This window comes from Ranitomeya imitator, chromosome 7 (assembly GCF_032444005.1).
Source record: "Ranitomeya imitator isolate aRanImi1 chromosome 7, aRanImi1.pri, whole genome shotgun sequence".
Lineage (NCBI taxonomy): Eukaryota > Metazoa > Chordata > Amphibia > Anura > Dendrobatidae > Ranitomeya > Ranitomeya imitator.
Genome location: NC_091288.1, coordinates 212938916 through 212966872, shown reverse-complemented (window position 1 = coordinate 212966872; position 27957 = coordinate 212938916). Strand labels below are relative to the sequence as shown.

Genomic DNA, 27957 nt, shown 5'->3' with positions numbered 1-27957 from the left:
AGTGTGCACTGGAGGGGTCTATTATATACAGTATATACGTACAGTGTGTGTATGAAGAGCGTATATACAGTGTGCACTGGAGGGGTCTATTATATACAGTATATACGTACAGTGTGTGCATGTATGAAGAGCGTATATACAGTGTGCACTGGAGGGGTCTATTATATACAGTGTATACGTACAGTGTGTGTATGAAGAGCATATATACAGTGTGCACTGGAGGGGTCTATTATATACAGTATATACGTACAGTGTGTATGTATGAAGAGAGTATATACAGTGTGTACTGGAGGGGTCTATTATATACAGTATATACGTACAGTGTGTGTATGAAGAGCGTATATACAGTGTGCACTGGAGGGGTCTATTATATACAGTATATACGTACAGTGTGTGCATGTATGAAGAGCGTATATACAGTGTGCACTGGAGGGGTCTATTATATACAGTATATACGTACAGTGAGTGTATGAAGAGCGTATATACAGTGTGTACTGGAGGGGTCTATTATATACAGTATATACGTACAGTGTGTGTATGAAGAGCGTATATACAGTGTGTACTGGAGGGGTCTATTATATACAGTATATACGTACAGTGTGTGTATGAGAGCGTATATACAGTGTGTACTGGAGGGGTCTATTATATACAGTATATACGTACAGTGTGTGTATGAAGAGCGTATATACAGTGCACTGGAGGGGTCTATTATATACAGTATATACGTACAGTGAGTGTATGAAGAGAGTATATACAGTGTGTACTGGAGGGTCTATTATATACAGTATATATGTACAGTGTGTGTATGAAGAGCGTATATACAGTGCACTGGAGGGGTCTATTATATACAGTATATACGTACAGTGAGTGTATGAAGAGCGTATATACAGTGTGTACTGGAGGGGTCTATTATATACAGTATATACGTACAGTGTGTGTATGAAGAGCGTATATACAGTGTGCACTGGAGGGGTCTATTATATACAGTATATACGTACAGTGTGTGTATGAAGAGCGTATATACAGTGTGCACTGGAGGGGTCTATTATATACAGTATATACGTACAGTGTGTGTATGAGAGCGTATATACAGTGTGTACTGGAGGGGTCTATTATATACAGTATATACGTACAGTGAGTGTATGAAGAGCGTATATACAGTGTGTACTGGAGGGGTCTATTATATACAGTATATACGTACAGTGTGTGTATGAAGAGCGTATATACAGTGTGTACTGGAGGGGTCTATTATATACAGTATATACGTACAGTGTGTGTATGAAGAGCATATATACAGTGTGTACTGGAGGGGTCTATTATATACAGTATATACGTACAGTGTGTGTATGAGAGCGTATATACAGTGTGCACTGGATGGGTCTATTATATACAGTATATACGTACAGTGTGTGTATGAAGAGCGTATATACAGTGTGTACTGGAGGGGTCTATTATATACAGTATATACGTACAGTGTGTGTATGAAGAGCGTATATACAGTGTGCACTGGAGGGGTCTATTATATACAGTATATACGTACAGTGTGTGTATGAGAGCCTATATACAGTGTGTACTGGAGGGGTCTATTATATACAGTATATACGTACAGTGTGTGTATGAGAGCGTATATACAGTGTGTACTGGAGGGGTCTATTATATACAGTATATACGTACAGTGTGTGTATGAAGAGCGTATATACAGTGTGTACTGGAGGGGTCTATTATATACAGTATATACGTACAGTGTGTGTATGAAGAGCGTATATACAGTGTGTACTGGAGGGGTCTATTATATACAGTATATACGTACAGTGTGTGTATGAGAGCGTATATACAGTGTGTACTGGAGGGGTCTATTATATACAGTATATACGTACAGTGTGTGTATGAAGAGCGTATATACAGTGTGCACTGGAGGGGTCTATTATATACAGTATATACGTACAGTGTGTATGTATGAGGAGCGTATATACAGTGTGTACTGGAGGGGTCTATTATATACAGTATATATGTACAGTGTGTATGAGGAGCGTATATACAGTGTGCACTGGAGGGGTCTATTATATACAGTATATACGTACAGTGTGTGTATGAAGAGCGTATATACAGTGTGTACTGGAGGGGTCTATTATATACAGTATATACGTACAGTGTGTGTATGAAGAGCGTATATACAGTGTGCACTGGAGGGGTCTATTATATACAGTATATACGTACAGTGTGTGTATGAAGAGCGTATATACAGTGTGTACTGGAGGGGTCTATTATATACAGTATATACGTACAGTGTGTGTATGAAGAGCGTATATACAGTGTGCACTGGAGGGGTCTATTATATACAGTATATACGTACAGTGAGTGTATGAGAGCGTATATACAGTGTGTACTGGAGGGGTCTATTATATACAGTATATACGTACAGTGTGTGTATGAAGAGCGTATATACAGTGTGCACTGGAGGGGTCTATTATATACAGTATATACGTACAGTGTGTATGTATGAAGAGAGTATATACAGTGTGTACTGGAGGGGTCTATTATATACAGTATATACGTACAGTGTGTGTATGAAGAGCGTATATACAGTGTGTACTGGATGGGTCTATTATATACAGTATATACGTACAGTGTGTGTATGAAGAGCGCATATACAGTGTGTACTGGAGGCGTCTATTATATACAGTATATACGTACAGTGTGTGTATGAAGAGCGTATATACAGTGTGTACTGGAGGGGTCTATTATATACAGTATATACGTACAGTGTGTGTATGTATGAGGAGCGTATATACAGTGTGTACTGGAGGGGTCTATTATATACAGTATATACGTACAGTGTGTGTATGAAGAGCGTATATACAGTGTGTACTGGAGGGGTCTATTATATACAGTATATACGTACAGTGTGTGTATGAGAGCGTATATACAGTGTGTACTGGAGGGGTCCATTATATACAGTATATACGTACAGTGAGTGTATGAAGAGCGTATATACAGTGTGTACTGGAGGGGTCTATTATATACAGTGTATACGTACAGTGTGTGTATGAAGAGCGTATATACAGTGTGTACTGGAGGGGTCTATTATATACAGTATATACGTACAGTGTGTGTATGAAGAGCGTATATACAGTGTGCACTGGAGGGGTCTATTATATACAGTATATACGTACAGTGTGTGTATGAAGAGAGTATATACAGTGTGTACTGGAGGGGTCTATTATATACAGTATATACGTACAGTATGTGTATGAAGAGCGTATATACAGTGTGCACTGGAGGGGTCTATTATATACAGTATATACGTACAGTGTGTGTATGAAGAGAGTATATACAGTGTGTACTGGAGGGGTCTATTATATACAGTATATACGTACAGTGTGTGTATGAGAGCGTATATACAGTGTGTACTGGAGGGGTCTATTATATACAGTATATACGTACAGTGTGTGTATGAAGAGCGTATATACAGTGTGCACTGGAGGGGTCTATTATATACAGTATATACGTACAGTGTGTGTATGAAGAGAGTATATACAGTGCACTGGAGGGGTCTATTATATACAGTATATACGTACAGTGTGTGTATGAGAGCGTATATACAGTGTGTACTGGAGGGGTCTATTATATACAGTATATACGTACAGTGTGTGTATGAAGAGCGTATATACAGTGTGCACTGGAGGGGTCTATTATATACAGTATATACGTACAGTGTGTGTATGAAGAGAGTATATACAGTGCACTGGAGGGGTCTATTATATACAGTATATACGTACAGTGTGTGTATGAAGAGAGTATATACAGTGTGTACTGGAGGGGTCTATTATATACAGTATATACGTACAGTGTGTGTATGAGAGCGTATATACAGTGTGTACTGGAGGGGTCTATTATATACAGTATATACGTACAGTGTGTGTATGAAGAGCGTATATACAGTGTGCACTGGAGGGGTCTATTATATACAGTATATACGTACAGTGTGTGTATGAAGAGCGTATATACAGTGTGCACTGGAGGGGTCTATTATATACAGTATATACGTACAGTGTGTGTATGAAGAGAGTATATACAGTGCACTGGAGGGGTCTATTATATACGTAGTATCACGATAGCTCAATCCCCTATGGAGAATAGAAGGGGGGTAACTGTGCCGCCAATCACATGGACATGGGGTGTAAGTACATCCAAGAAGAAATAGGAGGGCGCACTATGGAGGAGATGCATTAAGAAATATGAATAGCAGACCCCCTTCAATTCATGTCACCGTGACCCCTGACACTCCTGGTAGTCTCTGTCACTGCGTAATAAGGTAGCGTGAGTGTCAGGGGCGCCGCCGGGGGGCACACATTAACTACCACCACGACCAATGTATCCTCTTACCCTGTATAATAAAGCGCCTGTGCGTCATATATACACATGGATGTATATCTTGGGTGTGTATAACACATGTATGCGTGTTTGTATGTAGAATTTATAGATTACGTGTTTCTGTATGTGATATTTGTGCATATACAGTGGGTGAAATAAGTAGTGAACGCATCACCAATTTTCTAAGTAAATCTGAAGATGCTATTGATATGAAATTCTCACCAGATGTTGGAAACAATCCAACCAATCCACACAGGCAAAATAAATCATCCATAAATTATGTGTAACACTGAGAAATAACACTGGGAAAAGTATTGACACGCTTACTGAAATTTACTTAATACTTGGTACAAAAGCCTTTGCTGGTGATGAAGCTTCAGCACACCTCCTGTTTTCGAGAAACTAGTCGCAGGCATTGCTCAGGTGTGATTTTGGCCCATTCCTCCACACAAACACTGTTCACATCATGAGGGTCCCGTGGGCTCCTTCTAGGAACTCTGAGCTTTAGTTCCTGCCATACATTTTCTCTTGGATTCAGGATCGGTGATCGGCTCGGCCATTCTAGTAGATTTATTTTCTTTCTTTGAAATTTACTGAGAGTTTCCTTGGCTGTGTGTTTGGGATCATTCTCTTGTTGAAATGTCCACCCTCGTTTCAATCTTCATCATCCAGGTAGATGGCAGCAGATTTTCATCAAGAATGTCTCGGTACATTTGTCAATTCATCCTTCCTTCCATTATATGAAGTTTGCCAGTGCAGTATGCTGAAAAACAGCCCACACACCATGATGTTCCCACCTCCAAACCTACCTCACTGTTGGTATGGTGTTTTGGGGTCATGTGTAGTGCCTTTTCACCTCCAAACATGGTGCGTATTATGGCATCCAAAGAGTTCAATTTTGGCTTTGAAACAAAGGTACCTGCCGATTCCAGGTCTTTCTGTAGCTCTCCACAAGTGGTCCTTGACTTTTGGACAATTCTTCTAATAATTTTTTTTCACTCCTGAAATCTTGCAGGAAACATCTAGTCGTGACTGGTTTATGGTGAAATCCACTTCCGGATTATGGCCCCAGCAGTGTTTACTGGAACCTACAGTAGTTTAGAAATTCTTCTCTTACCAATGCCTTCAGTATGTTTTGCAACAACAAGGTTGCACAGGTCTTGAGACAGCTCACGAGTTTTACCCATCATGAGAGGTTTCTTGTGCAGCACCTTGGTGATGAGACTCCTTGTTGTCAGTTGAACCAGCTGATATTATTTGTCACTAAGTGGCAAGATTTCTTTTTAATTACAGATAGATTTCAGCTGGTGTCAGGACTTTTCAGGGATTTTTGCGCCTCTCATTCTTAATGTGTTCAATGCTTTTTTTCCTGTGTCATTTCTCGTTATTACACATAACTTGAGGACTTTGCCACGCACTTCAAAAATAAGGTAGACCAAACAAGGCAAGTCTTTGTTGTCCAACCACCACAACCCCTTTGTATGAGAGACCAATGCCCAAACCCCATAACTTCACTCTCCAAAATCTCTGAAGGGGAGCTTGCTCATCTTCTCTTCAAATCACACCTCACTACTTGTGCACTCGACCCCATCCCATCCCACCTCCTCCCCAACCTCACCACCACACTAATCCCATCCCTAACCCATCTCTTCAACCTTTCACTAACTTCTGGTACCTTCCCCTCTGCCTTCAAACATGCCACAATCACACCTATTCTCAAAAAGCCAACCCTTGACCCAAGCGGTATGTCCAGCTATCGCCCCATATCTTTGCTCCCATTTGCTTCCAAACTCCTTTAACAGCGCGTCCATGCTGAACTTTCCTCTTACTTTGCATCTAACTCTCTCTTCGACAACCTACGATCTGGCTTCCGTCCCCACCATTCCACTGAGATTGCCCTGACCAAAATTACTAACGACTTACTTACAGCCAAAGCAGACAATTCTCTATACTCCTCCTAGGCCTGTCCTTTGCCTTCGACACAGTTGACCACTGCCTCCTACTACAGATCTTCTCTTCCTTTGGGGTCAAAGACCTTGCCCTATCTTGGATCTCCTCTTACCTTGCCAACCACACATTTAGCGTTTCCTACTCCCATACTACCTCTTCATCTCGTCCCCCTCTCTGTTGGAGTCCCCCAAGGCTCTGTCCTAGGACCCTTACTCTTCTCATTCTATACACTCGGCCTGGGACAACTCATAAGGTCCTATGGCTTCCAGTACCATCTATGTGCCGATGACACTCAGATCTACCTCTCTGGCCCAGATATCACCTCTCTGCTCTCCAGAATCCCGGAGTGTCTATCAGCCATATCCTCCTTCTCCTCCTCAAGCTCAATGTGGACAAATCTGAACTCATTATCTTTCCTCCATCAAGCATATCTTCCCTACCTGATCTATCTATCAAAATAAATGAAATCACACTTTCCCCTGTCCCCAAAATCCGCTGCCTTGGAGTAACCCTTGACTCTGCCCTGTCCGTCAAACCGCACATCCAAGCTCTCGCCACCTCCTGTCGCCTCCAGCTCAAATATATTTCCAGAATCCGTCCTTTCCTCAACCCTCACTCTACCAAAATGCTTGTGCATGCCCTCATCATCTCCCGCTTCGACTACTGCAACATCCTCCTCTGTGGCCTCCCTGCTAACACTCTCGCACCCCTCCAGTCTGTCCTTAACTCTGCTGCCCGACTAATTAATCTCTCTCCTCGCTACACTCCTGCTTCACCTCTTTGCAAATCCCTTCACTGGCTCCCAATTTCCCAGTGTATCCAGTTTAAATTACTAACACTGACCTACAAAGCCATCCATAACCTTTCTCCTCCGTATATTTCCACACTAATCTCTCAATATCTTCCCTCACGTGATCTCCGGTCCTCCCAAGACGTCCTCCTCTCCTCCACGCTTATTCGCTCCTCACTCAACCGCCTCAAAGACTTCTCCCGAATATCCCCCATCCTCTGGAATTCTGTACCCCAACACGTCCGGTTATCCACCACCCTCGGATCCTTCAGACGGAACCTGAAAACCCATCTCTTCAAGGAAGCCTACAGCCTGTAAAGACCACACGGCCACCTCAACACCATTGGGGCTACCGCAACCCTCGACCTACTGTCTCCTTCCCCATAATCCAGTAGAATGTAAGCCCGCAAGGGCAGGGTCCTCTGCCCTCTGTACCAGTCTGTCATTGTTAGTTTGCGTACTGTAAGGGATATTTGTATTTTGATGTAACCCCTTCTCATGTAGGGCACCATGGAATTAATGGTGCTATATAAATAAATAATAATAATAACTTAACTTACAGGCATCTATGGATGATTTCTTCGCCTGTGTGGATTGGATGGATAGTTACCGACATCTAGTGAGAATTTCATGTCAATAGCTCCTTGACAAATATATTTAGTTAGAAAATTGGTGACGTGTTCAATACTTATTTCATCCGCTGTATTTTGTGTATTTGGCAGTAGTGTGTATATATATATTATATATATTCCTGCATGTACGTTGTACTTGTGGGTTCATTTACGCCTCACTCTTGATAATTCCCCGTATCCAGCACTGAATAGACCTGGGCATCGGGTTGGTGGACGAGATACTGGAGGCCGCTGCTGATGGCGGCTCCGATCTCACAGAATAAAAGGCGCGGTCCGATCGAGGACAATTCATCGGGGGCTGGAGGAATAATGAGCCTTAATAGGGGAACCGCTGAGGCGATAGCGATGCCAGATGGCAGTCAATATGCTGCGGCTTTTGGGCGTCCACTGCAAACAATATGCGCCTCCAACATTCTCAATTAGCCGGAGAATGTTAATTAGTTATTACAGTGGTGACAGGAGAAAAATCAAGAAGTGACTAATTGACACCATGAATGGCCATCTGCTGCCTCCCCGACCGGGGAGTGGGGGCGACTAAGTGCCGCCATATCAGCCCCTGTGTGACCATAACTGCTATTATGGGACTCTTAAAGGGACACTAATCCCGCGTATGGCGACGGCAGCAAAACTGGCGGTCACTCGGGATTCTCTGACTGGGAATCAGCTTAGATTTCTGCACGATGCCCCCTCTGAAGTCCCTTTGGACCCCGATCGGGCAGTTCCATGTCTGGATGATGAGAGTAGTAGTGAATGAAGGGAAAATAATGAACAGGTGAAGTCCGTGATGTTTCCTAGCTGGAGGATGGCGGTGGCTCTGGGTAAATGTTTGCGGAGCTCTACGAGGGGGGACATTGATTTACTAGGAAGCGATAAGACGAGGATGGAAACTCTGCGACGGGGCGAAAAGATTACACAGGACGGGACGCATCGGCGAGCAGCCTGAAACCGCCGTCCGCCATTACAGTTAGTGTGAAGGTCTCTTGCTGTCAGTGAATGGAAGTTGCTGCGGCACAGCTGCAGTGCTCGTTACAGTGTGTGATGGATTGGAAATGACCACGGTGGCTATTGAAAACAAGCGTTTTCTCATTCACTGACAGGAAGCAGTGGAGTTTATACATATAGTATATTAGATAAGTGCAGTGCTTCAGTATTGTATATGGTACGTGTATACTAGGTATAAAAACAAGGAAAATAAAATCTTAAATCAAAATATGAGGGCCGCTGACAAAAAGTATGGCAGCTAATATCTAACGGGCACAGCACGGGTACATAAAACCGCACCAAACAATAACGACTTGTGCTGGCTCTAAGCAACCAATTAGAATTCAGTTTCCATTTTGTAAATGGCCCTGGGAAAATGTAAGACGGAATCTGATTGGTTGCTATAGATAACTGCTCCCTGCAGGCCTTATGGCCCATAGCAACCCGGGCAGTTTCACTTTCATTTTACATAAGTAAGTCGCCATCCCTGGTTGCTACGGGCAACAGCATCACGTTCACTGTTCTCTTCAATAAACGTAAAAGCTACAAGTTGTCCGTATTTACTTTAATTTAGTGGAGACAAGCCCCCCCCCCCCCCCACTTGTTCAGTTTGGGGGTCTCCTGCCCTTTAAATGCCAAAATTATTATCCTGACTTCCTGGTTCACCTTTTTCAGAATGACCTGAAGTTTAGAAAATGACGAAATTTGGCGAAACCTTGCGGCTGTGCAGTCAGGGGACTCGGAGCGCCATATTAGAACGACATTTGTAAAGGCTATAGGTCCCCCCGACCCTGCCCTCCCCCGCCGTACACCGCCATACACCGCCACCGCTCTCCTCCCGGAATAATTCACCTGCTAATGGTAATTCCCACTTACACAATGCAGGTCTGTCAGCGTTACTACGGTAACACACGGGAACTGTCATGTTGTCGCCAACCTGCGCGTCATACCTTGAGTCGTGTCTATCTACCCCCGCCCCATGAAAAACAAATTAACTCCATCCCGGCTGGAGCACACGTCTACTGAAGGGTTAACTCAGGTGCAGCGACAGCGACTCAATATGGCGGCCTGCGGGTGTATAGGGGGTATCGGACCCTCGTCTGTCCAATTGTAAGTTAGATCCCTTTTTGGAAAAAATGGGCGACAGTCAAAAGGGCAGTCAGACCACTGAAAACGAAATCTATACCATGTTATAGAAGCACTGTATAGCGGCATTGTGCGTCCAGTACATGGCGGCATTACATGTTTAGTACACAGCGGCATCCTTTAGGAACAGTACAATATATCAGTATTAAGCACTGCCTGTATTACAGGGCACCCATATGACGGTATTACGCGTCCAGTATGTGGCGGCATTATGCATCCAGTACATGGCGGCATACTTTAGGCACAGTACAATATATCAGTATTAAGTGCTGCCTGTATTACAAAGCACCCATATGACAGTATGACGTCCGGTACATGGCGACATTACGCGTCCAGTACATAGCGGCATTATGCATCCAGTACATGACAGCATTATACATCCAGTACACAGCGACATGCTTTAGACACAGTACAATATATCAGTATTAAGTGCTGCCTGTATTACAGAGCACCCATGTGATGGTATTGCGCATCCAGTACATGGCGGCATTACGTATCCAGTACATGGCGGCATAACGCATCCAGTTCATGGCGGCATTACGCCTCCAGTACATGGGGGCATTACGCATCCAGTACATGGCGGCATTACGCATCCAGTACATGGCGGCATTACGCATCCAGTACATGACGGCATTACGCATCCAGTACATGGCGGCATTACGCATCCAGTACATGGGGGCATTATGCATCCAGTACATGGCGGCATTACGCATCCAGTACATGGCGGCATTACGCATCCAGTACATGGCGGCATTACGCATCCAATACATGGCGGCATTACGCATCCAGTACATGGCGGCATTACGCATCCAGTACATGGCGGCATTACGCATCCAGTACATGGCGGCATTACGCATCCAGGACATGGCGGCATTGCGCATCCAGTACATGGTGGTATTATGCATCCAGTACATGGCGGCATTACGCATCCAGGACATGGCGGCATTGCGCATCCAGTACATGGTGGTATTATGCATCCAGTACATGGCGGCATTACGCATCCAGTACATGGCGGCATGCTCTAGGCACAGTACAATATATCAGTATGAAGTGCTGCCTGTATTACAAAGCACCCATAAGATGGTAATTATGCTTTTGGTACATAGCAGCATTAAGCGTCCAGTACATGGTGGCACTGCACACTCAGTACATGGCAGTATTCTTTTTCTTAGGCTCAGTATAATAAATCAGTATTAAACGCTGCCTCTAATACAGAACATCCATATGGCGGTATGATTTACTGACTACTCAATGCTAGTTTTAGGAGCGGCTAATTAGGCAATTGCCAAGGGCTTATTTCTGGCCTCATCCCAAGAACTCACCCCTCTGGAGCAGAGAGGTATGGTAAATCACTTTGCGGTAGTATTATTTGGCATGGTATGGTGGTATACTATTATATTCTATAACTGACATCAGGAACCCCCACTGATACCAAGAACTCACAGTCGTCCTCTGTGGGAGGCGTGGAATTTACTGGAGATGCCGCGACGTATTAGATGTCGGGACACCACTAATTTGGCAGAAATTGGGAAAGTCCTGCAAAATCGAGACAGGGGGCCTGTGTGCGGACGCCCCGTTACTTCACCACTCATTACATGTTCCGGGGTCTCACCTCGTCTGTGGTGAGAGGCATGCAGATTCGGTACTCCTTCACCAGCATCCTGACGTCACCGCCGCCTGTCACCTCCGAGAAGTATCTACGAAACAGAGAAAAATTACACTGTGTCCCTGGGTATCCGAGCAAGCAAATGAATCCATACTGGGCACAGGAGGTCACTGCATCTAAGTCAGTGTGTGATACTGTCTATCTAACCTTATGTGTTATACTGCCCGCTGAGCGAGCTGTGCATCTAATCCATTCCTGCAGGATACGGTTTGCCGAGCCGTGTATCTAATCGCATGTGGTACCGTCTAGTCTGCTCCATGCTCTCGTCTCATGTAATGACGGATCGGTGACATCAGATAAACCAAATCAATGAGGTCCCGGCAGCGGGTGACTCATGTGTTGACTCAATATTGGAAGAACGTGATTATGATACCGTGCGATAAATTATAATCTGGACCCCGATCGGACAATCACGTCTCATCTCTGTGCCGAAAATCTCATCATTGAGACCTAAACAGGAGCATTATTGGTCTATACCGTAACAGGGTTCATGTCGCAATCACCGGGTGACACGTTCAGCAAGTGAGACTGTTTACTTGTCAGAAATGTGCCATATAGTGACGACATAGTAGTACCGCTATAATATAGTAACCTGTACGGTGTCTTCACAACAATACCATAGGGCAGACAAGTGTGTCCATTGTACTGCCCTTCCATATGAGAATTATATGGCAGGGTAATGCAATTGCTGCATGCTACCGTAATGTGCACTGTACGGCAGTTTTATTTGCTCACTATATTGTACTATTATATAGACACTGAATAGTAGTTATATTTGTGTAGTATATGATAACATCATGTAGGCAATTTTATACGCTCAGAGTATGGTGCTATAATGTAGGCACTATATGGCAGTTTTATTTGCTCACTATATTGTACTATTTTATGGACACTGAATAGTAGCTATATTTGTGTAGTGTATGATAACATCATGTAGCCAATTTTATACGCTCAGAGTATGGTGCTATAAAGTAGGCACTGTATGGCAGTTTTATTTGCTCACTATATTGTACTGCTATGGAGGCATATTTATATCCTTAGTATGTAATATTATGTAGGCACATTATAGCAGTTGTATGTGTTCAGCATATAGCATTGTATGGCTGGGCGTTTGTTACTATTATGTGGGCACATTGTGGCAGCTTTCTGCATTAGTTGTATAGCACTATTCAAAAGCATTGTATGAGCTAAGTGTATGGTACTATTATATATGCACAATATGGTAGTTTTATTTACTAAACATATGGTGCCAATAAAGGCATTTTACAGAGTAACGCCTCACGCCCCAATCTGTATCCGGACCCCGATGCATGGACTGGCCAAGGGTCATATATGAGGCCCGTCAACGTCAGGAGACCCGCGGCCGGTCCGTACATTGTGGTAAGAAAACAAACCGTGTGAATGAGGCTTAAGAACAAGGTCGCTGCACAGTGTCAGGGTCATACAGTGCCAATCAAAAAGGACCAGAAAGAACATACATTCAGCAAAACTCTGAATATTGGACATGCGCATTATTAGATAATCCAGAATGTCTGATAATCCGGCACCAATCTGATCCGGTGTTAATAGTGGATGAAGGGAAACTTCGACATTATTTCAGTGCGGAGGAGAATACGGCGTCACAGCTGATACAACCTGATCTGACGGCCAATTATAAGCACATATCAATCTCACAATTCCAAAGAGTTTGACCTACATAAAACACAACAACGCTGACAGTAATACCGGAAAAGTGTGAAGACGCCGCAAATACATGTCCCCTTATAAATCCCTGCTGCATCCTGGACCCGGGGGAGCAAAGACGTGGAGATAGAAATGTAGGAGATCCGTCATACAACACAAGAAAGCTAAATACAGTATGTAACGGTGTAAATCACCAATCAGAAGCACGGGAACACGACCCCATAATACTGCCCCTACACACAGGAATATAACCACTATAATACTGCCCCTACATACAGGAATATAACCACTATAATACTGCCCCTACACACAGGAATATAACCACTATAATACTGCCCCTACACACAGGAATATAACCACTATAATACTGCCCCTACATACAGGAATATAACCACTATAATACTGCCCCTACATACCAGAATATAACCACTATAATACTGCCACTACATACAGGAATATAACCACTATAATACTGCCACTACATACAGGAATATAACCACTATAATACTGCCCCTACATACAGGAATATAACCACTATAATACTGCTCCCTATGTACAAGAATATAACTACTATAATACTGCCCCTACATACAGGAATATAACCACTATAATACTGCCCCTACATACCAGAATATAACCACTATAATACTGCCACTACATACAGGAATATAACCACTATAATACTGCCCCTACATACCGGAATATAACCACTATAATACTGCCCCTACACACAGGAATATAACCACTATAATACTGCTCCTACACACAGGAATATAACCACTATAATACTGCCCCTACATACAGGAATATAACTACTATAATACTGCCCCTACATACAGGAATATAACCACTATAATACTGCCCCTACATACCGGAATATAACCACTATAATACTGCCCCTACATACAGGAATATAACCACTATAATACTGCCCCTACATACAGGAATATAACCACTATAATACTGCCCCTACATACCAGAATATAACCACTATAATACTGCCACTACATACAGGAATATAACCACTATAATACTGCCCCTACATACCGGAATATAACCACTATAATACTGCCCCTATGTACAAGAATATAACCACTATAATACTGCCCCTATGTACAAGAATATAACCACTATAATACTGCTCCTATGTACAAGAATATAACTACTATAATACTGCCCCTATGTACAAGAATATAACTACTATAATGCTGCCCCTATGTACAAGAATATAACTACTATAATACTGCTCCTATGTACAAGAATATAACTACTATAATACTGCCCCTATGTACAAGAATATAACTACTATAATACTGCCCTATGTACAAGAATATAACTACTATAATACTGCCCCTATGTACAAGAATATAACTACGATAATGCTGCCCCTATGTACAAGAATATAACTACTATAATACTGCCCTATGTACAAGAATATAACTACTATAATACTGCCCCTATGTACAAGAATATAACTACTATAATACTGCCCCTATGTACAAGAATATAACTACTATAATGCTGCCCCTATGTACAAGAATATAACTACTATAATACTGCTCCTATGTACAAGAATATAACTACTATAATACTGCCCCTATGTACAAGAATATAACTACTATAATGCTGCCCCTATGTACAAGAATATAACTACTATAATACTGCCCCTATGTACAAGAATATAACTACTATAATACTGCCCCTATGTACAAGAATATAACTACTATAATACTGCCCCTATGTACAAGAATATAACTACTATAATACTGCCCCTATGTACAAGAATATAACTACTATAATACTGCCCCTATGTACAAGAATATAACTACTATAATACTGCCCCTATGTACAAGAATATAACTACTATAATGCTGCCCCTATGTACACATATATCTCTATTATATACTGCCCCTATACACACAGATATACTGCCCCTATACACACAGATATACTGCCCCTGTATACACAGATATACTGCTATATGCTGCCCCTATATACACACACATCTCTCCCTGCAGCAGGCGGCCCCGGATGAGCAGAGCTCCGGGGTCCCGGTGGCCGCTTTACCTGCAGACGCTGCGCCCTCTCCTCCTCACATGTGCGGCTTGTGTCCGTCTCCTCCGCCCGCTCCTCCGCCGTCTTCCTGCCTTGTGTCTGGAGGTGATGCTGCGCTCGTGGCTCCGGTCCTCCTCCTCGGCGGTGGGTGGATGCTGGGAGCAGTAGTCCCCCCTCTCCGCGCTCCGGGTGTGTCCTCCCGCCGCTCAGCACGATGTTCTCACACTTTCTCCCCGCGTGTTAATGAACGTGGGGAACTTAACTCTCTGTGTGCCGGAGCCCGCAGACCGCGCTGAGGGGTGGCGGGAGGTCGTCACTAGTGGGAGAGTGGGGTCTGTATGGCGCAATGTGGCAGAGTCAGGTGTGCACTGTATGGCGGTATTATTTATTCCCTCTGATACAGTAGTACTATATGTGCACTATATGGCAGTATTATTCATTCCCTCTGATACAATAGTATTATGTGTGCACTGTATGGCAGTATTATTAATTCTCTCTGGTACAGTAGTACTATATGGGCACTATATGGCGGTATTATTTATTCCCTCTGGTACAGTAGTACTATATGGGCACTATATGGCGATATTATTCATTCCCTCTGATACAATAGTATTATGTGTGCACTATATGGCGGTATTATTTATTCTCTCTGGTACAGTAGTACTATATGGGCACTATATGGCGATATTATTCATTCCCTCTGATACAATAGTATTATGTGTGCACTATATGGCGGTGTTATTTATTCTCTCTGGTACAGTAGTATTATGTGTGCACTATATGGCGATATTATTCATTCCCTCTGATACAATAGTATTATATGTGCACTATATGGCGATATTATTAATTCCCTCTGATACAATAGTATTATATGTGCACTATATGGCGATATTATTTATTCCCTCTGGTACAGTAGTATTATGTGTGCACTATATGGCGATATTATTAATTCCCTCTGATACAATAGTATTATATGTGCACTATATGGCGATATTATTTATTCCCTCTGGTACAGTAGTATTATGTGTGCACTATATGGCGATATTATTCATTCCCTCTGATACAATAGTATTATATGTGCACTATATGGCGATATTATTTATTCCCTCTAGTACAGTAGTACTATATGTGTACTATATGGCGATATTATTCATTCCCTCTGATACAATAGTATTATATGTGCACTATATGGCGATATTATTTATTCCCTCTAGTACAGTAGTATTATGTGTGCACTATATGGCGGTATTATTTATTTCTTCTGATACAATAGTATTATGTGTGCACTATATGGCAATATTATTTATTCCGTCTGGTACAGTAGTATTATGTGTGCACTATATGACGGTATTATTTATTCCCTCTGGTACAGTAGTACTATATGGGCACTTTATGGCAGTATTATTCATTCCCTCTGATACAATAGTATTATGTGTGCACTGTACGGCGATATTATTTATTCTCTCTAGTACAGTAGTATTATGTGTGCACTATATGGCGGTATTATTCATTCCCTCTGATACAATAGTATTATGTGTGCACTATATGGCGGTATTATTCATTCCCTCTGATACAATAGTATTATGTGTGCACTATACGGCGGTATTATTCATTCCCTCTGATACAATAGTATTATGTGTGCACTGTATGGCGGTATTATTTATTCCCTCTGGTACAGTAGTACTATATGGGCACTATATGGTATTATTTATTCCCTCTGATACAATAGTATTATGTGTGCACTATGTGGCGATATTATTTATTCCCTCTGGTACAGTAGTATTATGTGTGCACTATATGACGGTATTATTTATTCCCTCTGGTACAGTAGTACTATATGTGCACTTTATGGCAGTATTATTCATTCCCTCTGATACAATAGTATTATGTGTGCACTATATGGCGGTATTATTCATTCCCTCTGATACAATAGTATTATGTGTGCACTATATGGCGATATTATTTATTCTCTCTGGTACAGTAGTACTATATGGGCACTATATGGCGGTATTATTTATTCCCTCTGATACAATAGTATTATGTGTGCACTATATGGCGGTATTATTCATTCCCTCTGATACAATAGTATTATGTGTGCACTATATGGTGGTATTATTTATTCTCTCTGGTACAGTAGTATTGTATGTGCACTATATGGCGGTATTATTCATTCCCTCTGATACAATAGTATTATGTTTGCACTATATGGCGATATTATTTATTCTCTCTGGTACAGTAGTATTATATGTGCACTATATGGCGGTATTATTCATTCCCTCTGATACAATAGTATTATGTGTGCACTATATGGCGGTATTATTTATTTCCTCTGGTACAGTAGTACTATATGTGCACTATATGGCGGAATTATTCATTCCCTCTGATACAATAGTATTATGTGTGCACTATATGGCGGTATTATTTATTCCCTCTGGTACAGTAGTACTATATGTGCACTATATGGCGGTATTATTCATTCCCTCTGGTACAATAGTATTATGTGTGCACTATATGGCAGTATTATTTATTCTCTCTGGTACAGTAGTACTATATGGGCACTATATGGCGATATTATTCATTCCCTCTGATACAATAGTATTATGTGTGCACTATATGGCGATATTATTTATTCTCTCTGGTACAGTAGCATTATATGTGCACTATATGGCAGTATTATTTATTCCCTCTGATACAATAGTATTATGTGTGCACTATATGGCAATATTATTTATTCCCCATGGTACAGTAGTACTATATGTGCACTATATGGCGGTATTATTCATTCCCTCTGATACAATAGTATTATGTGTGCACTATATGGTGGTATTATTCTTTCCCTCTGATACAATAGCATTATGTGTGGACTATATGGCGGTATTATTCATTCCCTCTGATACAGTAGCATTATGTGTGCACTATATGGCGGTATTATTTATTCCCTCTGGTACAGTAGTACTTTATGTGCACTATATGGCGGTATTGTTTATTCCCTCTGGTACAGTAGTACTATTTGTGCACTATATGACGGTATTATTTATTCCCTCTGGTACAGTAGTACTATATGTGCACTTTATGGCAGTATTATACATTCCCTCTGATACAATAGTATTATGTGTGCACTATATGGCAATATTATTTATTCTCTCTGGTACAGTAGTACTTTATGTGCACTATATGGCGGTATTATTTATTCCCTCTGGTACAGTAGTACTATTTGTGCACTATATGACGGTATTATTTATTCCCTCTGGTACAGTAGTACTATATGTGCACTTTATGGCAGTATTATTTATTCCCTCTGGTACAGTAGTACTATTTGTGCACTACATGACGGTATTATTTATTCCTTCTAGTACAGTAGTACTATATATGCACTATATGGCGGTATTTATTCCCTCTGGTACAGTAGTACTATATGTGCACTATATGGCGGTATTATTTATTCCCTCTGGTACAGTAGTATTCTATGTGCACTATATGGATGTATTAAGACGTCTTAAATAAAGAGTAAAAGAACATTTAGGCAATATTACTACGGGATTTCTGGGACGCCCCCATCACGTCATTATGTAGACAAACATGGCCGGTCATGTGCTGAACTTCATTTTCTGGTATCCAAACTGTTAGGAAAAATCCAGGAGGAGGCGACGATATAAAAAGTACGTGAAGGATGGATCCTGGTGGATTTTTATGCCGGACAGTTTGGCCCTAAGGGATTAAATTATGAAGTCGGACTCTGTGCCCTCTGAGCCATTGTAGAGACATCCAGGCGGCATTATTTTCCACTGACTTGTGGTGCCCTTAGTGCCTGCAAAATTCACATTCATGGATAGAAATAATTTTTGTTTTTATCGGTAAAGTTGTTTTTTAAAGAGTTTTATAATCTATACTGAGGGATCATTTTAGGACAAAATTATTTTGTCATGATTTTTGATAATATTGAGTATTTTTGAAAATATTGAATTTAAAAAAAATCGGGAAAAAAAACTTTTAAAAATATTGAATTTATTTATATTTATTCACATATGTTTTTAGGATAATTGACTATAAAATATTTTTAATGATTGATTAATAAAAATATTTAATGTTAAATATTTTTCTTTAGAATTGTCCATCTGGGAAGAGGTGTCCCCTTTAATGGGGAGTACATAGTTATATGCACTATTATTCCCTGTGCGTTTATTTCTGTCTTTATTTCTTTTCATTTTTGGGTAGATTGCTCTTTTCAGGGCTGCACGCGCCGCCCGCCAAGGTGCCAGCCGCCTTCCAACAGCATTTTATTCAGTTTAAGCGCCAGTGTGACTTTGTGTATCGGTATTATTTATTCCCTCTTATACAGTAGTATTATGTGTGCACTATATGGTGGTATTATTTCTTCCCTGTGGTAGTATTATGTGTGCACTATATGGTGATATTATTTCTTCCCTGTGGTAGTATTATGTGTGCACTTTGTGTTGGTATTGTTGTTCCCTCTGGTACAGTAGTATTATGTGTGCACTAATTGGGAGTATGATTTATTCCCTCTGGTACAATAGTATTATGTGTGCACTATATGGTGGCATTTTTTTTTATTCCAACTGCTATGGTGGTATTATATGTTCACTATATGGGGGTATTTTTCTGAAAAGTTCCCAGGCTATGAGTTCATCCAGCAGAGGGCGCCTCACCGCAACTCGAGGTAACTACAGTACATTCCCCAGCATTCCATTCATTCCCAGGGATTTTACAGTCAGGAGCACAGCTGCATTAGCAGAGCTCCTGGGTGTAAAATGATTTAACCCCTTCAGATGGATTTACAGTGTGGGACAAGACTGAACGACGGAAGGTATGGGATGTTTGTTTTAACTTTGTTTCAGGTGACAAGGGTCTCCAGGTGGATTACCAGTATAATAAAATATTCAAACAACCTGTGTTTTTATTTCATTAAAAGACTTTGTAATAATGTGTTTGTGTATTTTTTTTAACCCTTTACTAGTATTGGATTAATAATGGATAGGTGTCATAATTGATGCCTCTCCATTATTAATCTGGCTTAATGTCACCCTACAATAGAAAGGTGACATTAACCCTTCATTACCCCATATCCCACCGCTACACGGGAATGGGAAGAGAGTGGCCAAGTGCCAGAATAGGCGTATCTTCCAGATGTGCCTTTTCTGGGGTGGCTGGGGGCAGATGTTTTTAGCCAGGATGGGGGGGGGGGGCAATAACCGTGGACCCTCTCCAGGCTATTAATATCTGCCCTCAGTCACTGGCTTTACCACTCTGGCGGAGAAAATTGTGCGGGAGCCCATGCCAATTTTTTCTGCGATTTAACCCTTTAATTTAATAGCTAGAGACCCCAAATTTGACACCAAGACACTTTTTACATTAATAAAGAGGAACATGTAATAAAAGAAGTGATATGAGATGGTTTACTGTATGTAGACCATGTCTCATATCATGTCGGGTGTGGGAAGGAGAAAGCAAAAGCCGGCAATTGAATTACCGGCTTTAAAGCTATCTAGCGCTGTATGAAGTAATAATATATATACATATATGTGTCTCACTGACATATACAGTGGGGCAAAAAAGTATTTAGTCAGTCAGCAATAGTGCAAGTTCCACCACTTAAAAAGATGAGAGGCGTCTGTAATTTACATCATAGGTAGACCTCAACTATGGGAGACAAACTGAGAAAAAAAAATCCAGAAAATCACATTGTCTGTTTTTTTAACATTTTATTTGCATATTATGGTGGAAAATAAGTATTTGGTCAGAAACAAACAATCAAGATTTCTGGCTCTCACAGACCTGTAACTTCTTCTTTAAGAGTCTCCTCTTTCCTCCACTCATTACCTGTAGTAATGGCACCTGTTTAAACTTGTTATCAGTATAAAAAGACACCTGTGCACACCCTCAAACAGTCTGACTCCAAACTCCACTATGGTGAAGACCAAAGAGCTGTCAAAGGACACCAGAAACAAAATTGTAGCCCTGCACCAGGCTGGGAAGACTGAATCTGCAATAGCCAACCAGCTTGGAGTGAAGAAATCAACAGTGGGAGCAATAATTAGAAAATGGAAGACATACAAGACCACTGATAATCTCCCTCGATCTGGGGCTCCACGCAAAATCCCACCCCGTGGGGTCAGAATGATCACAAGAACGGTGAGCAAAAATCCCAGAACCACGCGGGGGACCTAGTGAATGAACTGCAGAGAGCTGGGACCAATGTAACAAGGCCTACCATAAGTAACACACTATGCCACCATGGACTCAGATCCTGCAGTGCCAGACGTGTCCCACTGCTTAAGCCAGTACATGTCCGGGCCCATCTGAAGTTTGCTAGAGAGCATTTGGATGATCCAGAGGAGTTTTGGGAGAATGTCCTATGGTCTGATGAAACCAAACTGGAACTGTTTGGTAGAAACACAACTTGTCGTGTTTGGAGGAAAAAGAATACTGAGTTGCATCCATCAAACACCATACCTACTGTAAAGCATGGTGGTGGAAACATCATGCTTTGGGGCTGTTTCTCTGCAAAGGGGCCAGGACGACTGATCCGGCTACATGAAAGAATGAATGGGGCCATGTATCGTGAGATTTTGAGTGCAAACCTCCTTCCATCAGCAAGGGCATTGAAGATGAAACGTGGCTGGGTCTTTCAACATGACAATGATCCAAAGCACACCGCCAGGGCAACGAAGGAGTGGCTTCGTAAGAAGCATTTCAAGGTCCTGGAGTGGCCTAGCCAGTCTCCAGATCTCAACCCTATAGAAAACCTTTGGAGGAAGTTGAAAGTGCGTGTTGCCAAGCGAAAAGCCAAAAACATCACTGCTCTAGAGGAGATCTGCATGGAGGAATGGGCCAACATACCAACAACAGTGTGTGGCAACCTTGTGAAGACTTACAGAAAACGTTTGACCTCTGTCATTGCCAACAAAGGATATATTACAAAGTATTGAGATGAAATTTTGTTTCTGACCAAATACTTATTTTCCACCATAATACGCAAATAAAATGTTAAAAAAAAACAGACAATGTGATTTTCTGGATTTTTTTTTCTCAGTTTGTCTCCCATAGTTGAGGTCTACCTATGATGTAAATTACAGACGCCTCTCATCTTTTTAACTGGTGGAACTTGCACTATTGCTGACTGACTAAATACTTTTTTGCCCCACTGTATATATAACTATTCTATGTGTACACATTTATTCTACATATTCTACTGTAAGCTGTCAGTGTGATTTTACTGTACACCGCACTGAATTGCCGGCTCTTCTCTCTAACAGCGCTGCGAATTTCTCGCAAGTCACACTGCTGGTCCGTGTGTAATCCGTATTTTTCTTGCCCCCATAGACTTTTATTGGCGTATATTTTGCGCAATACGGTGACAAACGCAGCATGCTGCGATTTTCTACGCCCGTAACATACCGTATATTACGGATCAGTAATATACGGCAGATAGGAGCTGCCCCATAGAGAATCATTGGGCCGTGTGCAATCCGTATTTTCTGCGCTCATACGTCCGTAAAAGTCGCTAGTGTGACGCCGGCCTTAGATACGCGGCTCAGCAGACGGTGTCACCCAGGATCGGATTAGCTACAGAGCTCATTGGCAACAAGCAGTTTTCTGAGTGCAGCTTTGGATGTGACTGGAGATCTTTCTTCTGTATTTTTATGGTGGAGTCAGGGGGATCAGTCCTCTCACTTGTTTTTGTGTTTTGCAGAGAGAAATGTGACATTGTCTGAATTGGGTCCAATCTGAGAATCGCTTCATCCACAATCATCTGATCGGTGGAATCTCCTGTCTCCCCTCAGTCTCTGATCACCGGTGCTCTGCTGCCTCCTGCTGGACATCTTACAGATTACACCTTCCCCTGAGATTTGCCCCTCGTAGAGGTCACATTTGCTGCGGAATATTAAGGCTACGTTCACACGATCCTGATTTTCCTGCGGATTTTTCAGGTCCTTTTTTGGAAAATCCGCAGTGCAAAATCATTGCATTTTGCACTGCGGATTTTCCTGCGTTTTCTTCTGCGGATTCCTCTGCGGGTTTCCAACTGCACTTTCCTATTGGTGCAGTCGGAAACCCGCAGCGGAATTGACATGGTACTTCTTTTTTTCCGCAGCGTTTCCGCGCGGTTTTTCCGGGGAAAATCAGGATCGTCGGCACAGCGGGTTTCGTTTTCCATAGGGTTACATTGTACTGTACCCCACATGGAAAACGGCTGCGGATCCGCAGCGGCAAATCCGCTGCGGATCCGCAGCAAAAACCGCACCGTGTGAACATAGCCTTAGGCGATCTTTTATTTTGTAGTTTTTTCAAAATTATTTTGTGTTATAATCTAATCACCATATAATCCTCCCGCCCTAATAAAGATCAGCGCTCTCCTCTGAAATACTCAGTGCTGCTGTGAGGACGCCCATGATCGTTCCCCAGTTTACTACAAGCCTAGTGATTCATGCCGTATTTTGTACACAGCTCCCTGCCCTGTTTCTGCAGCATTTAGTACCATAAACACGCGAGAGACATACACGTCGCCCGCCCGCCCGCAGCGCACATCTCAGGTAATAGACCGCACGCTGGTAACGCATGGCAGCGATCATGCACACGCGCGTTACACGCTAAGCGTCAGTGCGGACAATGGGGATGACACACTAGCACCATCTGGTGGTGGAAGGTTAGAAGACGGGTCTATACAATGGGGCCCACAAGGTTTGACGCAAATTTGGGCTTTCACAAAGTTTTCTGCTTCAGATTTTACAGCTGAAATTTGCATTAACACTAGATATGACGACCCTCCAGACGAACGGCATGAAATTTCACAAAACCACGATTTTCACTGAATGTCACAAAATGATCTACGTAGCTCAGGAGAGAAAGTGTTAACGAGGACAAGGCAGCTGATATCACTCTGTCAGGCTTACTACATTATCAGACTGGTTACGTTAGAGGACGCCGGTGATTGTAATCATTTTCTTCTTCTGTTAATCAATGTTACCTCTAAGGAAACGTGCAGGCATCATTGCTTTGCATTGAAAGGTCTTTACAGGCAAGGACATTGCTGCTTGTAAGATTGCCCCTAAATCAGCCATTTATCTGAGCAGAAGGAACTTCAAAGAGAAAAAGTTCAATTACTGGTGAAGAAGTTTTCAGAGCACCCAAGAAAGTCCAATATGCACCAGGACCCGGGTACCGGACCGGTCCAGCGCCAGTGCAGAGCTTGCTCCGGAATGGCAGGAGTCAGTGCATCTGCACGCACAGCGAGGTGAAGGTGTTTGGATGCCGCCTGCTGCTGACGACTCTATTCTAACATGATGGAGGCCGTGTCACAAGGCAAAAGTCACAACTAAGTGGCTGCTGGAGTCCTGGCCTCGATGAGTCAGAGAGGAGGAGCTACACAATATTAGGCAGCGGCCATTCCTCGGCCTTATAAAACCCAGCAGCAGCCTGGCTGTGAATATGGCCCCCTGAGGTCAAGGATTGGCCACGCTGCTGATACAGGGATGGTCCTGGAAGAATCTTCTTCCTGGATTTGGAGATTTAGGGAAACGACCCCGATGCTCAGTGTCACCATACATTGCAATACACAAGGACCACAAGGAGGCGATGAAGAGCAATGCGAGAACATTGTAATGTAACGTAAGGCAAAGAAGATGGCGGCCATTGTACAGTCCCACCCGGGGTATAACTCGAGGCCTATGGACCCCATCACCTTCTTTCTTGGATGTCCGATGCTGCTAAGATCTATATATGTCCTACCAGTAATACTGCTATACAAGCGACACATAATACTGCCGCACCATGACCATAGTGACTAAATAATACCGCCATACTGTTACTGAACAAGACCCAGTATCCCAAGGCCTCATTAGGGTATATAATGTACTGAGATTTGACCGACTATTGTATAAACCGTACCGTGAGGACAGTAGATGGGGGTCTCAGACGCTTTGTTCAGTGGTCATTTTTTATTTTATCAGATATGAGACCAGACGCCGATATTTCTCTGACCCCAGATCTGACCCCTATATATCAAAAGTGTAGCTAGGGTTTTGGTTCAGGGGGACAAAACTTCTGAGTGGGCCCCTAACCAGGTAACCTTGATTGCAACTTGTGGCGCACCCTAATAATGGAGGAGAACCTCAGCAGATGACCGCGCTGTTACTGAAAACAATCTCTATATAAAGACCAATATGAATATATATGGATATTACCGCCATATGGTGACAATAAAAGCTTATAACCTGACGTTAAATTCATCCATTGGTTGTATAAATTATTCTTTTGAAAGCTGAAACCCTCCGAAATGTGGGTTCGGTTAAGAAAATAAATTGGCATCAATGCAGAAATATTGATCAGATAATGGACACAGAATGGTCAGATTTTGGCAAGACAAAGGTTTTGTCACCCACAGAAAGTAATGTGATATTCAAACAAATAATTAACTTAAAATACAAATATATGTTCCATAACATTGGTGAATGAAGTTGTGGTGCTATTAGAGTCATATTTAATATTTTGTGTGACTTCCATGAGCTTGAAGGACTGCATCCATGCGGTTCAACAATGATTCATACAATTTATTAATGACGTCATCAGGAATAGCACAGAATGCCGTCTTACATGCCTCCCAGAGTTCATCTAGATTCTTTGGTTTTGGCTTCCAAGCTTCCTCTTTCATCCTACCCCAAACATGCTCAATGATGGAGGCCATTTCGAGACAGAATCCTACAAACTGTTATAGTTGACACAGGGACTTGAGGTGACCAGACCTGTTGGAGCTCTGTTGCCATTTTTCTAATGGCAATTTGCATATACTCCTGAATGTCAGAGTGATCCGCTTAACAGCAATTACTGTACTTGCAAAGTCAATATTTGCCCAGAAAATGAACTTTAACCCCCAAAACACATTTCAACATCATTGCAGTCCTGCCTTAACCCCTCTATGACCTTAGACGTACTATCCCGTCGAGGTGCCCTGGGCTTATCTGACCCTGGACGGGATAGTACGTCATAGCCGATCGGCCGCGCTCACGGGGGAAGCGCGGCCGATCGCGGCCGGGTGTCAGCTGCTTATCGCAGCTGACATCCGGCACTATGTGCCAGGAGCGGTCACGGACCGCCCCCGGCACATTAACCCCTGGCACACCGCGATCAAAGATGATCGCGATGTGCCGGCGGTGCAGGGAAGCACCGCGCAGGGAGGGGGCTCCCTGCGGGCTTCCCTGAGCCCCCCGCAGCAACGCGATGTGATCGCGTTGCTGCGAGGGTCTCCTCACCTCCCTCCCTGCTCGAGCCCCGGATCCAAGATGGCCGCGGATCCGGGTCCTGCAGGGAGGGAGGTGGCTTCACAGAGCCTGCTCAGAGCAGGCTCTGTGAAGCCTGCAGCGCTGCATGTCAGATCAGTGATCTGACAGAGTGCTGTGCAAACTGTCAGATCACTGATCTGTGATGTCCCCCCCTGGGACAAAGTAAAAAAGTAAAAAAAAAAATTTCCAAATGTGTAAAAAAAATTAAAAAAAATATTCCAAAATAATGAAAAAAAAAAAAATAATATTATTCCCATAAATACATTTCTTCATCTAAATAAAAAAAAAAAAACAATAAAAGTACACATATTTAGTATCGCCGCGTCCGTAACGACCCGACCTATAAAACTGTCCCACTAGTTAACCCCTTCAGTAAACACCGTAAGAAAAAAAAAAAAAAAAACGAGGCAAAAAACAACGCTTTATTATCATACCGCCGAACAAAAAGTGGAATAACACGCGATCAAAAGGACAGATATAAATAACCATGGTACCGCTGAAAGCGTCATATTGTCCCGCAAAAAAAGAGCCGCCATACAGCATCATCAGCAAAAAAATAAAAAAGTTATAGTCCTGAGAATAAAGCGATGCAAAAATAATTATTTTTTCTGTAAAATAGTTTTTATCGTATAAAAGCACCAAACCATAAAAAAATTATATAAATGAGGTATCGCTGTAATCGTACTGACCCAAAGAATAAAACTGATTTATCAATTTTACCAAACGCAGAACGGTATAAACGCCTCCCCCAATAGAAATTCATGAATAGCTGGCTTTTGGTCATTCTTCCTCACAAAAATCGGAATAAAAAGCGATAAAAAAAATGTCACGTGCCCAAAAATGTTTTCAATAAAAACGTCAACTCGTCCCGCAAAAAACAAGACCTCACATGACTCTGTGGACCAAAATATGGAAAATTATAGCTCTCAAAATGTGGTATTGCAAAAAATATTTTTTGCAATAAAAAGGGTCTTTCAGTGTGTGACGGCTGCCAATCATAAAAATCCGCTAAAAAACCCGCTATAAAAGTAAATCAAACCCCCCTTCATCACCCCCTTAGTTAGGGAAAAATAAAAAAAAATGTATTTATTTCCATTTTCCCATTAGGGCTAGGGTTAGGGCTAGGATTAGGGTTAGGGTTAGGGCTAGGGTTAGGGCTAGGGTTAGGGCTAGGGCTAGGGTTAGGGCTAGGGTTAGGGCTAGGGCTAGGGTTAGGGCTAGGGTTAGGGCTAGGGTTAGGGCTAGGGTTAGGGCTAGGGTTAGGGCTAGGGCTAGGGCTAGGGTTAGGGCTAGGGTTAGGGCTAGGGCTAGGGTTAGGGTTAGGGCTAGGGTTAGGGCTAGGGTTAGGGCTAGGGTTAGGGCTAGGGTTAGGGTTAGGGTTGG

General features: G+C 42.4%; 1 protein-coding gene across 1 annotated transcript in view; it reads right to left on the bottom strand.

The window, feature by feature from the left end:
- LOC138645434 (cytoplasmic phosphatidylinositol transfer protein 1-like) overlaps positions 1-15408 on the bottom strand; it is a 48922-nt gene extending 33514 nt beyond the window's left edge. The window contains exons 1-2 of the mRNA XM_069734762.1: positions 15290-15408; positions 11486-11570 (exon numbers count right to left, since the gene is read on the bottom strand). Of these exons, the coding sequence (XP_069590863.1) occupies positions 11486-11533 (48 nt within the window). The 5' untranslated portion in view covers positions 11534-11570; positions 15290-15408. The remainder of the gene's footprint in view (positions 1-11485; positions 11571-15289) is intronic.
- Between the last annotated feature and the right edge of the window lie 12549 nt (positions 15409-27957).